The sequence below is a fragment of the Penicillium brevicompactum genome, assembly GCF_028827555.1.
Source record: "Penicillium brevicompactum strain IBT 35665 chromosome Unknown utg000007l_segment0_segment0, whole genome shotgun sequence".
Classification (NCBI taxonomy): domain Eukaryota; kingdom Fungi; phylum Ascomycota; class Eurotiomycetes; order Eurotiales; family Aspergillaceae; genus Penicillium; species Penicillium brevicompactum.
Genome location: NW_026623210.1, coordinates 727,449 through 739,051, shown reverse-complemented (window position 1 = coordinate 739,051; position 11,603 = coordinate 727,449). Strand labels below are relative to the sequence as shown.

Genomic DNA, 11,603 nt, shown 5'->3' with positions numbered 1-11,603 from the left:
TTGCGGCAGGCCCAGAGTTCACATAGTTATACCCCATCGCCTGGGCAGTCAAAGAGCCCTTGAATTGCCCAGAATTTCACAGGGACTGCCAAGTATGATGTGACAGAGTAAATACCCGACAGGGGCCCTTGTGTCCATATTCAATTCCATCGCCAGAATGCCAATTCTCTTTGGGCAAGAGCATATCTTGGTTTGAGTGGCGGACAGACATGTAAAACCATGCCCAGGTGTTGATCCATGTACATTGTGATAAGCGAGTGCTATGTTTGAGCCAACCAGGCTCTCGGGTTTCGATCGTTCTTCAAGGCCAAGGGTTTGTGTTGTGAAAACGAAACGGCACATGATATGGCGCAATACTTTGCAACAGTGCGGGATGATGATGTGACTGCGGGGGTCGTCAATTCGCCAGATGCATGGCTATCTTGTAGCATGATTGGGGCGCAGACAAATACCAAGGAGCGAAGGATAAGACTTGAAAGTAGTGTAGTATTCTTTTGAAGAGTATAGTTGACTAGGCGTATTGGAGAACCGACCACAAGTTGCTGAAGTTGCACCTCGGCGGATGACGCCTGAAGAGCCATCCAAAGTTCCTCTCATAAGAGTTGGTATCTTCACATGAGAGACTTCGTCAGCCCAGCAGCTCAGCAATAAAGCAAGGTGAAAGAAAAAAGCCAGAACATATTCCATTGGCTTCACTCCCACAATGGCTGGTTCCCCCAAGAGCCAGGGTTTGCGCTCATTTCAAACTCAATTTTTGCTGCACCTACGATCTGACCGTGCGTCAGAACTGGGGCCTTGATTCTCTTGCCATCGACCTTGATCCCCCGAATGTAAGGTTTTGTGGTAGCTCCAGGCGCGTGGATTTCAAGCGTTCTATCATGGCCCCCGAATCCCCCCCGTGCTGACACCAGCAGGAAGACGGATAGTCACCTCCTCAAAGAATGGAGTGCCAACAATGTAATGATCACTGGCAGGATCGACTGGGTAGAAACCCAGCGCAGAGAAGACATACCAAGCACTCATCTGGCCCAGATCTTCGTTCCCGCCTAGTCCTCCACTGGTGGCATTATAGTTCGCCCAAGCGACATCCCTAATAACTTCAGCAGCCCGGTGCGGATAACCAAGCGCAGAGTAAAGATAAGGAACATGGTGACTTGGCTCATTGGTATGATCGTTGTGACCACCGTCGAAATGCGCATTCAACTTGTCACGGAAAGCTTCAGGGCTTCCAAAAAGCCTCGCCAAACCCTTCACATCGTGCATCACATCGAACGTATATACCCAATCGTCCCCTTCTGTCCAACCGAAAGTGTTATTCGCCCAAGTACCATTTGCATTTCGAGATTGCATGAATTGTGTCTCGTTGTTCCAAAGGTTTGCGTAATTAGTGCTTCGTGCTTTGAGTGCTTTGGCTGCCTCGCTTTCTCCTGCGTGAGAAGCGACCACCGAACATGCGTGATCGTCAAAGGCATAGTCCAATGTGCGACTACCGGCTTCAGACCAGCCATCGTTGGATACCCAACCCTGCTTCAAGTACGCAGTGAGGCCAGCGCGGACCTCGTACGATGTTCCCGGTTCGCGGTCGTAGTAAAGCGTGTCGGTGTCATGGTCCGGGGGAGTATATGCATCCTTCTTGACGGCCTTCCATGCCTTCTTGATATCGAAGCCCTTGAAGCCACGTTCCAATGCGTTCGCGATGACGGCATCTGCATTTGTCGCGATCATAATATTCGTCTCCACCAAATTGGCCCACATCGGCAGCCAGCCTGACCAGTCAAAAATGCGCAGCAGCGACCGCATCATACCGTTCACACGCTCAGGTGCGAAGATCGTTAGCAGAGAGTGCTCGGCTCTGTAAGTGTCCCAGATCGACCAAGATTGGTAGTAAGAGTCAGTCTCGGTGTGGATACTATCAGTGTAACCAGAGTAGAAAACGCGTGGGGCATCAGATTGATTTGAGGTTGGTTCGGAAAAGTCACTGGGGTACTGCAAGGCGTGGAAAAGGCCCGTGTACCAGATTGTCCGAGGATCATTTTCCGGGGCAGTTTTGTTAACACCTTTGATGGAAACACGACCTAGCTTTTCTAGCCAGGCAGCCTTCACCTTCTCCACCGTTTCCCCGAAAGTGTGATCATCCGGAGCTTGGATCTCGAGATTCTTTCTTGCCTGCGTGACACTGATGTAGGAAATTCCAGTTCTCACTTCAACACGGGATGTCGAGTTGGTAAATTTGACATATGCTCCGGTGAAGTTTCCACGCCTGTGGACCTGATGCTTCATGACAGATCCGCCATTGGTAACGCCATATTCCGAGAAAGGCTCAGAGAAGCGAGATACAAAGTATCCCTTGAACGAGGAGGCTTTGTCTGGGCCAAGGAGATAATCCTGGCGCTCCGTGTTGTAGCCATATACTTCCTGAGTCTCTGCATCGATGTTGACTTCGCCGGTCCAATTACGACGGGAAGCTTGAATGAACACCCAGGGCTCCTTTTGACCATCACCGCCCAACGTATCGGTATTTTCATGGAAATCAAACCGAAGATGTCCGACGTGGGTATCAGCAGACATGGCAACCTAACACGTGTTAGACATGTTGGGTTGTGGCGCAATACGAGAATTACCCATACCTGAATAGATCGCTCATAATTTTCCTCCTCTCTACTGCGAAGCAGCTCCGGGTCAACGCGACGCTTCCGCGTGCGACCATTAGCTCCCTGCTCCACATCCCCCGGTACCGTTCCAGCACCACCCGGGACAGGCCCATCGCCCACAGCCTCTGCCGTCGCATTCCAGTTCCGATCCAGCTTTTGAGTGGCATCAACAAGAATCTCATACACATATGGCGTGCTATGTTCATCCTGTTTCCGGAACTCTAAGCCGCGGTTTTGAAACAACGGCTGCACCTCGCCCATGCCTGGGGTGAGCACAACCTGACCAGATTCACCCATCCAAATGGCTGGTTGATGAGTGGCTTGGAATCCATGAATCAGTCGATCACTGTCGCCATAGGGGACTTGAGATATGAAGTTCTCGCGTGTTTGAGGTGTCCATCGAGTCATGCCGAAGGGTGGACAGACGGATGGAATCATCCCGCCGTTGCCATTAGGCGTAGTCCCGTAGGTTCCAATAAGAGGGTTGACAAAGTCAAGAACTCCTGCATCATCATGATAGGAGCCAGGATTGTGTGGCTTTGTAGGGTGTGAGTATGCGCTGCTGGCAAAGCCTGCTAACAACACCGGTAGTATGCCGACCATGATGCTCGCATGCCAAGTATGAAGCCGGGAAAAGATGTCAAGCTGAGTATTTAGATTCTTCGGAATAGGTCCGAGAACTGACGTTGGTGTCATCTACCCGGCAAAATGGCTGTTGACTCAAAAGCCAGGATGATCTCAATCTCTCCCCCGCATTTGTGGGGTGTGGTAGTACTGGCGGGTGGTAGCGCTCGACCCTTCACGGACTCATTGGTTGTTATTTCTTTCTTTCCTCTTGGCCATTGACCTAATCGGGAAGCTGCAATCTTCAGATCACAAGGTGAGTACTCCGTAATGGGGAAGGAAGGCAGAAATTCGGCAATTAATGGCGTTGACAAGCCACAACTATGGCACGGCACTTGGGATGAGACCAAGCCCGAGCAATTCACTCTCATGTTCCATGCTCTTCTGTAAATTCCAGACAGCATTCAGGAACTGGTACTCCGTGCATGGCTTGCATTCGCTATGTGGCCGTCATCGCAAGGAGCATTGTAGAATAGCGGCCAGCATGCATAGTGGAATTCTGACCTTTGTTTGTCTGCTCGGATGTCAAAATAAGGTAGACTGTCATCAAATGAGTGACGACTGTCTCTACGCCTCAGAGAGACAGTGGAGGTGGAACTTGGCGAAAGAAACGAAACAACCGGCGGCTAAAAATAGACGCCAAGGAACCCAGCCACACGCGCCACACAAACAAATGGCATGCGCGTCCCTATAGGGACGCGCGGATGATCTGCACCTCGACTTAATAAACCGAGCGGCTTGATTCTTCCTTGCTGATTATCTCTTCGATATTTCACAAGGCTGAATTACTTTTTTACCTGCTGACTGTTCATCATGCCAGCCCTATATGCAGCGCTAACGGGGACGGTGGAAACGGCCCCGCATCTTGCCCGCCGTGATCTAACTGTGAACCACACTCAAGCCATTACCCTAGGGGTGATGGCCGTCTACGTGGTAGTCATCGCTATCTTATGGAACGTTCCCTATATTCGCTGGGTGCTATGGCCTTTCAAGGTACACATCTCCCTAACAGCCACTGACTGACTCATGCTGACAAGAATAGATGCTGGTCATCGCATTTCACGAATTCGGACACGCGATCACAGCTTGCTGTACCGGCGGCAAAGTCAAGTCCATCTCGCTAGATCCCCATGAAGGTGGTGTCACTCATATGCAAGGTGGAATGAGCGCTGTGACCTTGCCTGCTGGATACCTGGGCTCATCGATTATCGGAGCTCTGTTGATCTTCGCTGGATTTGATATTGTCGCTTCCAAGGTCGCCAGTATTGTCCTGGGCGTATGCTTCTTGCTTACACTGTGGTGGGCTCGCAGAGACTGGTTAACCATCATGACTGTCCTGCTCGCCGTCGGTTTGTTGGTGGCGTGCTGGTTCATTGCTCACGGTGAAGCTTTGCGCTGGGTCGTGGTAAGTCAAGCCTTTGAAATTGGCCCAAGAGGTCAAAATTATCCTTCACTGCTAACGCGTCCATCCCTCAGCTTTTCATCGGTGTGATGTCAGCTCTGTACAGTGTCTGGGATATTGTAAGCTTACATCTTGCTATCTCCTCTCCAACCCCCAAAGCTAATATTCTCTTGCAGTGCGATGACCTTATTCTTCGCAAAGTCAACAGCTCTGATGCCAGTGTCTTCGCAAAGAAGTACGGTGGCTCTTCCCAGTGCTGGGGTGTCATTTGGTCACTTATCTCGCTATGCTTCATGGCCATTGGTATCATTGGTGGTATCGCGGCGTTCCCCGAGTCATTCAGCCAACAAGAGTCTGATTCCAAGCACTTCATCCCCACCCGTTGATCTTCCAGTACTCAAGTGCTACCTCGGTGGAACGACAAATGCCAGGATTTATGATTTAATGAGATACGATTGATTGAATTGTCAGGCTTTTTAACAAGCAAGCTGGTTTCGCAATAATTTATACAATCCCAAGATCATATTGAGTACTTCCTGCTTATAAGCGTAGCCTAGACCTTCTGGTGGTACTCTTTCCTCCCCTGTCATCACACCAGACGTGGCATCGGTTGCAATGAAGCCTGTCATAAATGGAATTAAACTGCGATTGCATACTTACCCAGCAAAGGGTCGTTTAACAGCCTTTCAAGACAAGTTTCCTCTACTCCCATCAAAACTTCCATTCCACCATCTGGCAACACCGGCAAAATTATTTGAGCCCCATTAATCAAGCCGACACTTGGGGACCGAACTGCATCAATCTTATTACCCAACACCTGGCCCCATTCCAGAGAATGGAGATCAAATCCACCCCAAGATGACTGCACACAGTTAAATCCCGGGACGTCCAAAAATGCGGTTGGAACAAGCCGGTTGACATCATCCAAACTATCGACGAGAGTCACGACATCGTCTCCAAACTTGTCATCTGCACGCAATACTGCTTTACGGACCAGAATAGCCAGATCAGCCAGATTGAAACTACTGATGATCTCTCGGATAGGGGCCTTCACTGATACCCATCCCAAAAAGCAGCCAGAAGTATGGGGATGGATCCTGGGTGTCATTCGCTGACGCGCATTGATCGAAATACCAAAGTTCGAAACCGGATTACCGTCAAGTGACTCCAGTGGAGACTGGACTGCCATAACAGTGCGCCAGAGAAGTGCAGAAACTGCATCATTGGTCGAAATCCATTTTTGATCAGATAGTTCAGTCGCGCTATCTGGAGAAGCGTCCGCCTTGAGCGTTTTCAATGCTTCAGGTGAAAGATAAAAGACCTGTGCGCGATGGTGTGGTGACAGCATCTTCGGTGGCGCCCCAGAGGGGGAGATGGAAGAAGAGTGTACTGTGGATGGTCCTCCAATCGTCCGTGATTATCCCCCGACGGATTCATGGCTTGTTCCCTATCTGCCCAGATAGCCTGAGGCAGTTGGACGGGGTCTGGGATGTCCACGGACTGTGCACGACGGCAGCCTTCTGCCCATACCTTCGTCCAAAGGTAAAATGAAGTCCCATCACCGATCATGTGAAATATGTTCCAGGTGAGGATTAAACCACCGCGAATAAAATTCGCTTGTATGAGAGAGATCGGTATCCGATCCCCAGGGGTAGCCCAGACAGGTCCACGGCATAGAATATCAGCATCAAATGCAGAGACAGGAAACGACTTTGCTTTCAGCTCTTGGTAGGTGAGCGGAAAATCGTGAGGATGGCGTAGGTCTTTGATTACCACGCTTTCGATGTCATCCTCTTCAAGACTCTGCAGCTTCAAAACGCCCTTTTGTTTGGAACTAGAGTCGGGTACAGCCTCGCAGGCGGCTTCTGGGAACTGTTGTTTTACAGCATCGAATCCACGGCTAATGACATCTGTCACTTGAGGTATATCGTACTCATCGGCAAGCTGGAAAGGGAATACATAACGGACCCAGCCCTTGGGGCCAATGCGCTCAAAGGCCGTCAAAGATGGAATGCCTTGTGGCTCAGCTATCGATCCCATTGTAGTATATATCATGAATGCTCCAAGGTTTCAAGGTTGGTATGTGAGGAGGAAGGCGATTATGGGAGTGCCCCGTGTTTTATTCCTTGGATTGTACGTTTTTGCTTGTGTCTTTAGGTTTATCTATCCTAAATGCGCAATTAAATGCGCAATTAAAGCTTCGTACGAGCGGGATACAAGTGGATACAGTTAGCCTACAAGGCTGTCGCTTACACTGCGACTAAGGTGGAATCAGACTGAGCCCTTCAGAGTGCAAGTGAGAAGCGATGACCGCTAGGCTAGGATCCATGGTTTTTATGACAGAACCCGGGGGCTATGAACCCTGCACATTCACAAACTTGGAATCACTTTGAGACAGGACTGTTGAAGGCAATTGTCGGACCCTCGTCCCTGATCTTCCTTCGAAGTTTGATTGATTGGGTGGACACAAGATGCTCATTCACAATGCTCAAGCTGAGGCTTTGGCCAGAACTGCTGGTTCACATGTGTTCTGTTATCAGATAACTTTGTATGTTCATCTCAAACAAAAAAGTCGTGCGTGTCCTCCCGGTCGTTTGTCTCGCAGGGGCTAAGCACATGTGGTTGGAATGGCCCCCTCAGCCAGGACTATAGAGCAACCGGGGGCCAAACTTATCATAACGCCCGCATTAGTGTGTTGAAGATCAGAACAACGTCGACGCTAAAAATGAGAATTCTCCAATCATTAAGCGGCACCCTTTAGTACATCTGCTGTCACCTTCATAGTGCGTGCGCTAAATTGAACCGATGTCCCGCTTATATCCCGACCTCGGGAATGGTACTGTCTTTGAATACGTACCCTCGGGGGCTATGTAGATCTGCCACCGAGGTGCTACAGCATACGAGCAAGCTTGGAACCTAATAGGTTTGGGCCAAGGGTTGATGCATCTATAATCTTCCCGAGGTCCTGCCTCTGGCATATCTGTGTGATCTCAGGCCTGGGGCGTTTTTGGCAGAAAAGCGCGCACTGGAAGAACCTTGGGAGCTCTCGTTATTGTCGTGCTCGACTACGAAAATCTTGAGGTACTGTATAAACTGGGAACCCCTTAGACAGGAGACATGTGCCCAGGATACTCCACAAGCTCTGACTGTTTCCCCCTCGAGAGGTTCTCAAGAAACAGCTGGGTATAGAAATGGGTATCGTATATGGTACATATATTTGTTGGTAGAAAATGCTATTGTACAAGTAGAAAGAAACCTTTCCGGCATCGCTATCTATTGTTGGTTCCCGGATTCCAGGGCCTCTTCATGTTGTAGTGCCATTTTAGCCATGACGTCCCGCGCCGCGACTTTGGCTTTTCGCTTCTCTTCCATGCCAGCCTCATCCGTACTGTTATCCGGGCCGCCAGTACGAGTTCCGTTCGGAGACCCAGTGTTGCGCTTGCTCTTCTTGTTGGGCGCTGGCTGGGGTTCGAGGTTATTTGTTGGATCCTGCGATTGTTGTGTGTCCTCAGATCCAATTTGATCCTTGGGAGTCGGAACCAAAGATTGTTCATGAAGACTGCGACGAGATTGGCGACGTCTCAATGTACCAGTCGGGGGGTTCCATTCAGCATCATCCTGTGTGCTAGATGGTGCGGTATTTGGTGATTGGGTGGTGTTGGGGTTGTTTGGCTGGCTGATCGATTTTCGCGGTCTGCCAGGTCTTCGCTGTGCAGGTGCAGGTGCAGGTGCAGGTACCACAGCTTGTGTACCGTTCTCGGAATCTTGATTCAAGCGCGGACGTTTGGGTATGGACTGTGAGACAGACTGAGACTGAGTCGGAAGTGTGTTCAGGTAGTTCGGAGGCATCCCAGAAATTTCAACCTGAAGCCCCGGCCCCACCTGATGTTCTGGGGCGTAGCCGTTGGTGATGGGCTGTGAGCTCCGGTCATTGAGTGGAATACGAGCCGGATGAATTGCAGGGTCAGATAATGCAAATTCGTCCACCATGTCATCCTCATCAAATGAATCAGCGATTGATTGCTGACGATCAATAGGGAATGCGTCGGGCCAGGTGCGCTTGCGACCTGCCTGGAGCAAGCCAGGGCTTCGAACCTCTGGAAGCGCAGCATTCATGTTTATGACCGACAGGGAATCCTGCTGCTGTGAAGGGGCCACCCCCATATATCGGTTCTTCAACTTCAAAGCTTCAATCTCCAACTTCAGTTTCTCAATCTCCTCTGATTTCGACTTGAGCTCCTTGAGCACAGTCGCGATCATATCGAAATCGTGGCCCTGAAGCCGGGATCCCTCCCCCATGTTCCTGCTGGGGCCATTCAGCTCAATTCGAAGTGCCGTAAAAGAGTGTTTGAGATCCGACATTGTATCTTGAAGGTGATTCACCGAATTTGAGATTTGGTCGATGCTTCTACCTTGGTGTAGCATTTGTTTTGTCACTGAGGGATCGAGAGACTTAGTATCGGTATCGCCGGCTGGGACCATAGCGTTGTCTTGGAAAGAGTCAGAATTTCGGCGAAGAGGTTCTTTCGGTGGGCATATCAATCGTTCGAGGACCCCCTGTTTGAACAAGGGTTGCACGGTTCGCATGGTGACAATTTCCCTGAAAGCGACTTTGGACATCTTCCATAAGATATTCATCCTAGAAGGAATCAGTAAGCAGGGTGCAAGCCAGTATGGTCCGAAGCACATACCCATTGTCCAGGGGACACAGAACCCCCATCCTTTGTTGGCATAACTTGCAAGACACTTCTTGGATGACGCGCCCGCGCAGAAGAGTCATGTCCGATGTGTTTGGAATTTGCTTCCGCTCCGAGGACACGGAGATACGGTGGAGGTCAACACTGAGCCATGCTGTAGGGATCGAGTAGGCATTAGAAAGTTTAGCCCATTCGTTCTCCAGTGCGGCTAGCGAACTAGAGCACCGGGAGCACTGGCAGAGGATACCAGGCCTTGTTAGATGGGACAAGTCCATTGCGCAACCAGTTTGAATGAGCTTGGAAGAATGTGCGGACGTGAACCACTGAAGCGCATCGCGGCCAGATCAGATTACATAAGCGGTCGAGGCCGTTGAATTGTACTAGTCCCAATCGGGTTATAGATAGATAGCCAGCCTGCGGGCAATGTCGTCATTGTCGAGATGTACTAGGGACATGCATACAAAGGACATTGTACGGGTACCTAGACAAATTTGAAATATTTCGACTTTCAGACCTCCATACCTATTCAATTTGCAAAATGCCAGTTCAGCCGCACTTTACTGGTATCTGTACCCTTCAGGATCACGTGTCGGCCTAACGCATGGAGTACTCAGGAGCCCCTCTTTCGAAGCGATCCGGGATCAGTGCCACAGCATGAATCGTTTGTCACACGCCATACGTCGTACTTCCCCAGCAAGTATACTCTTATCTTCACAAACATCCAAAACTTTACGACTCAATCCCATGGCCCAACTCTCAACCAACGGCATGGCTCATGCATCGGCAGCTGTCGGCAATGGCGATAAGAAGGCCAGCACCTGGCAAGGGGCTGGTGCCGCCGAGTTTGATCTTCGAAGTATGGCATAGCTCTCAATGGCTCGCGCGGCCGATACGAACCTGAAAGTAAAATATGTGACATGTGTACTAATGGGGCCCAGGCGATACAATGACCAAGCCTACAGCTTCAATGCTGGAGGCGATATGCCAAACAACTCTCCTTGACGACGTTTTCAATGAAGATCCAGTTACCAATGAGCTGCAGCGCTATGTCGCCGAAATAACGAAGCATGAATCCAGTCTATTAGTCCTTTCAGGGACAATGGGAAACCAGGTGGCTATTCGATCGCATCTTGCGCAGCCACCACATGCAGTGCTGTGTGATTATCGATCTCATATCATATGCTATGAAGCGGGAGGAGTGAGCGCATGGACCGGAGCTACCATGCAGACAGTGGTGCCCAAGAATGGGTCCTATTTGACGCTAGAGGATATTCAAAAGAATGCAGTGCTAGATGATGATATTCATTCTTGCCCCACCAAGCTGATCAGCCTGGAAAACACCCTTAATGGAGAGATCATGCCGCTATCAGAGGCCAAGCGGATTGTGTATTGGGCTCATTCCCAAGATATCAAGGTCCATCTTGATGGCGCCCGTTTATGGGAGGCGGTCGTGGCTGGGGCCGGGAGCTTACCTGAGTATGCTTCTCTATTTGACAGTGTCAGTCTTTGCTTCTCCAAGGGCCTGGGTGCCCCTATTGGTAGCATAATCGTCGGTTCCCAGGCCTTGATCAAGAAAGCACGATGGTTCCGGAAGTCTATCGGAGGTGGCGCCCGGCAGACAGGTGTGATTGCTGCTGCTGCTCAAGTTGCACTCAACGAGACTTTTGGAACGGACCCATTCGGGAAGACTGGGAAGCTTGCAGTATCCCATGTCAATGCCAAGAGGGTGGCTGAATTATGGACCAGCCGCGGCGGCAAGCTGGCCAAACCCGCGGAAACCAACATGGTTTGGCTGGATCTTGAAGCTTCCGGGGTGGGCCCAAACGATTTATCGGTGATTGGACAAGAGAAAGGACTGAAGCTTGGGGGTGGCCGCATTGTGATCCATTACCGTAAGTGTTTGGATGTGTCAGAACTAGAATCATTCATATCTGACCTGTCACAGAGGTATCGGACGAGGCGATCGCCCGCCTCGAGCAAGTATTTGATATTGCACTTCGGGGAGACTATGAGAGGAGCCAAGATACTAGGAAGCAGTATGGAAGCAAGTGATATCTACTCCAGATCGTGGCCCTCGAACTTTGGAAATCTTCAAACATTGTACTGTATCTACTCCTTTTACTCCATAATCAATTTCCCCCCTGCGGCCCCGTGTGTGATTATTGCCGTGGGTGGATAGATAGTCCTTAGTCCGCATGAGGTTGAAATTAGATTCAAACAAAATCCCTA

The 11,603-nt window shown here is 50.2% G+C and overlaps 5 protein-coding genes across 5 annotated transcripts; 2 read left to right on the top strand and 3 right to left on the bottom strand.

The window, feature by feature from the left end:
• Nucleotides 1-876: 876 nt before the first annotated feature.
• Nucleotides 877-3,254, bottom strand: N7506_011041 (GH92 family glycosyl hydrolase; the record flags this gene model as incomplete). Its single annotated transcript, XM_056960334.1, has 2 exons — nucleotides 877-2,574; nucleotides 2,628-3,254. 2 exons carry the CDS (start codon nucleotides 3,252-3,254, stop codon nucleotides 877-879), a joined length of 2,325 nt encoding a protein of 774 aa, XP_056806489.1.
• Nucleotides 3,255-4,088: 834 nt separating this feature from the next.
• Nucleotides 4,089-5,063, top strand: N7506_011040 (M50 family metallopeptidase; the record flags this gene model as incomplete). Its single annotated transcript, XM_056960333.1, has 4 exons — nucleotides 4,089-4,268; nucleotides 4,318-4,680; nucleotides 4,752-4,796; nucleotides 4,854-5,063. The coding sequence occupies 4 exons, from the start codon at nucleotides 4,089-4,091 to the stop codon at nucleotides 5,061-5,063; spliced, it is 798 nt and encodes a 265-aa protein (XP_056806488.1).
• A 251-nt stretch (nucleotides 5,064-5,314) lies between these two features.
• On the bottom strand, nucleotides 5,315-6,717 carry N7506_011039 (uncharacterized protein; the record flags this gene model as incomplete). The annotated part of the gene is made up of 2 exons (XM_056960332.1): nucleotides 5,315-5,998; nucleotides 6,208-6,717. The coding sequence occupies 2 exons, from the start codon at nucleotides 6,715-6,717 to the stop codon at nucleotides 5,315-5,317; spliced, it is 1,194 nt and encodes a 397-aa protein (XP_056806487.1).
• Nucleotides 6,718-7,950: 1,233 nt separating this feature from the next.
• On the bottom strand, nucleotides 7,951-9,649 carry N7506_011038 (uncharacterized protein; the record flags this gene model as incomplete). Its single annotated transcript, XM_056960331.1, has 2 exons — nucleotides 7,951-9,316; nucleotides 9,369-9,649. 2 exons carry the CDS (start codon nucleotides 9,647-9,649, stop codon nucleotides 7,951-7,953), a joined length of 1,647 nt encoding a protein of 548 aa, XP_056806486.1.
• Nucleotides 9,650-10,118: 469 nt separating this feature from the next.
• N7506_011037 (threonine aldolase GLY1) lies at nucleotides 10,119-11,426 on the top strand (the record flags this gene model as incomplete). The annotated part of the gene is made up of 3 exons (XM_056960330.1): nucleotides 10,119-10,230; nucleotides 10,313-11,266; nucleotides 11,320-11,426. The coding sequence occupies 3 exons, from the start codon at nucleotides 10,119-10,121 to the stop codon at nucleotides 11,424-11,426; spliced, it is 1,173 nt and encodes a 390-aa protein (XP_056806485.1).
• Nucleotides 11,427-11,603: the final 177 nt, after the last annotated feature.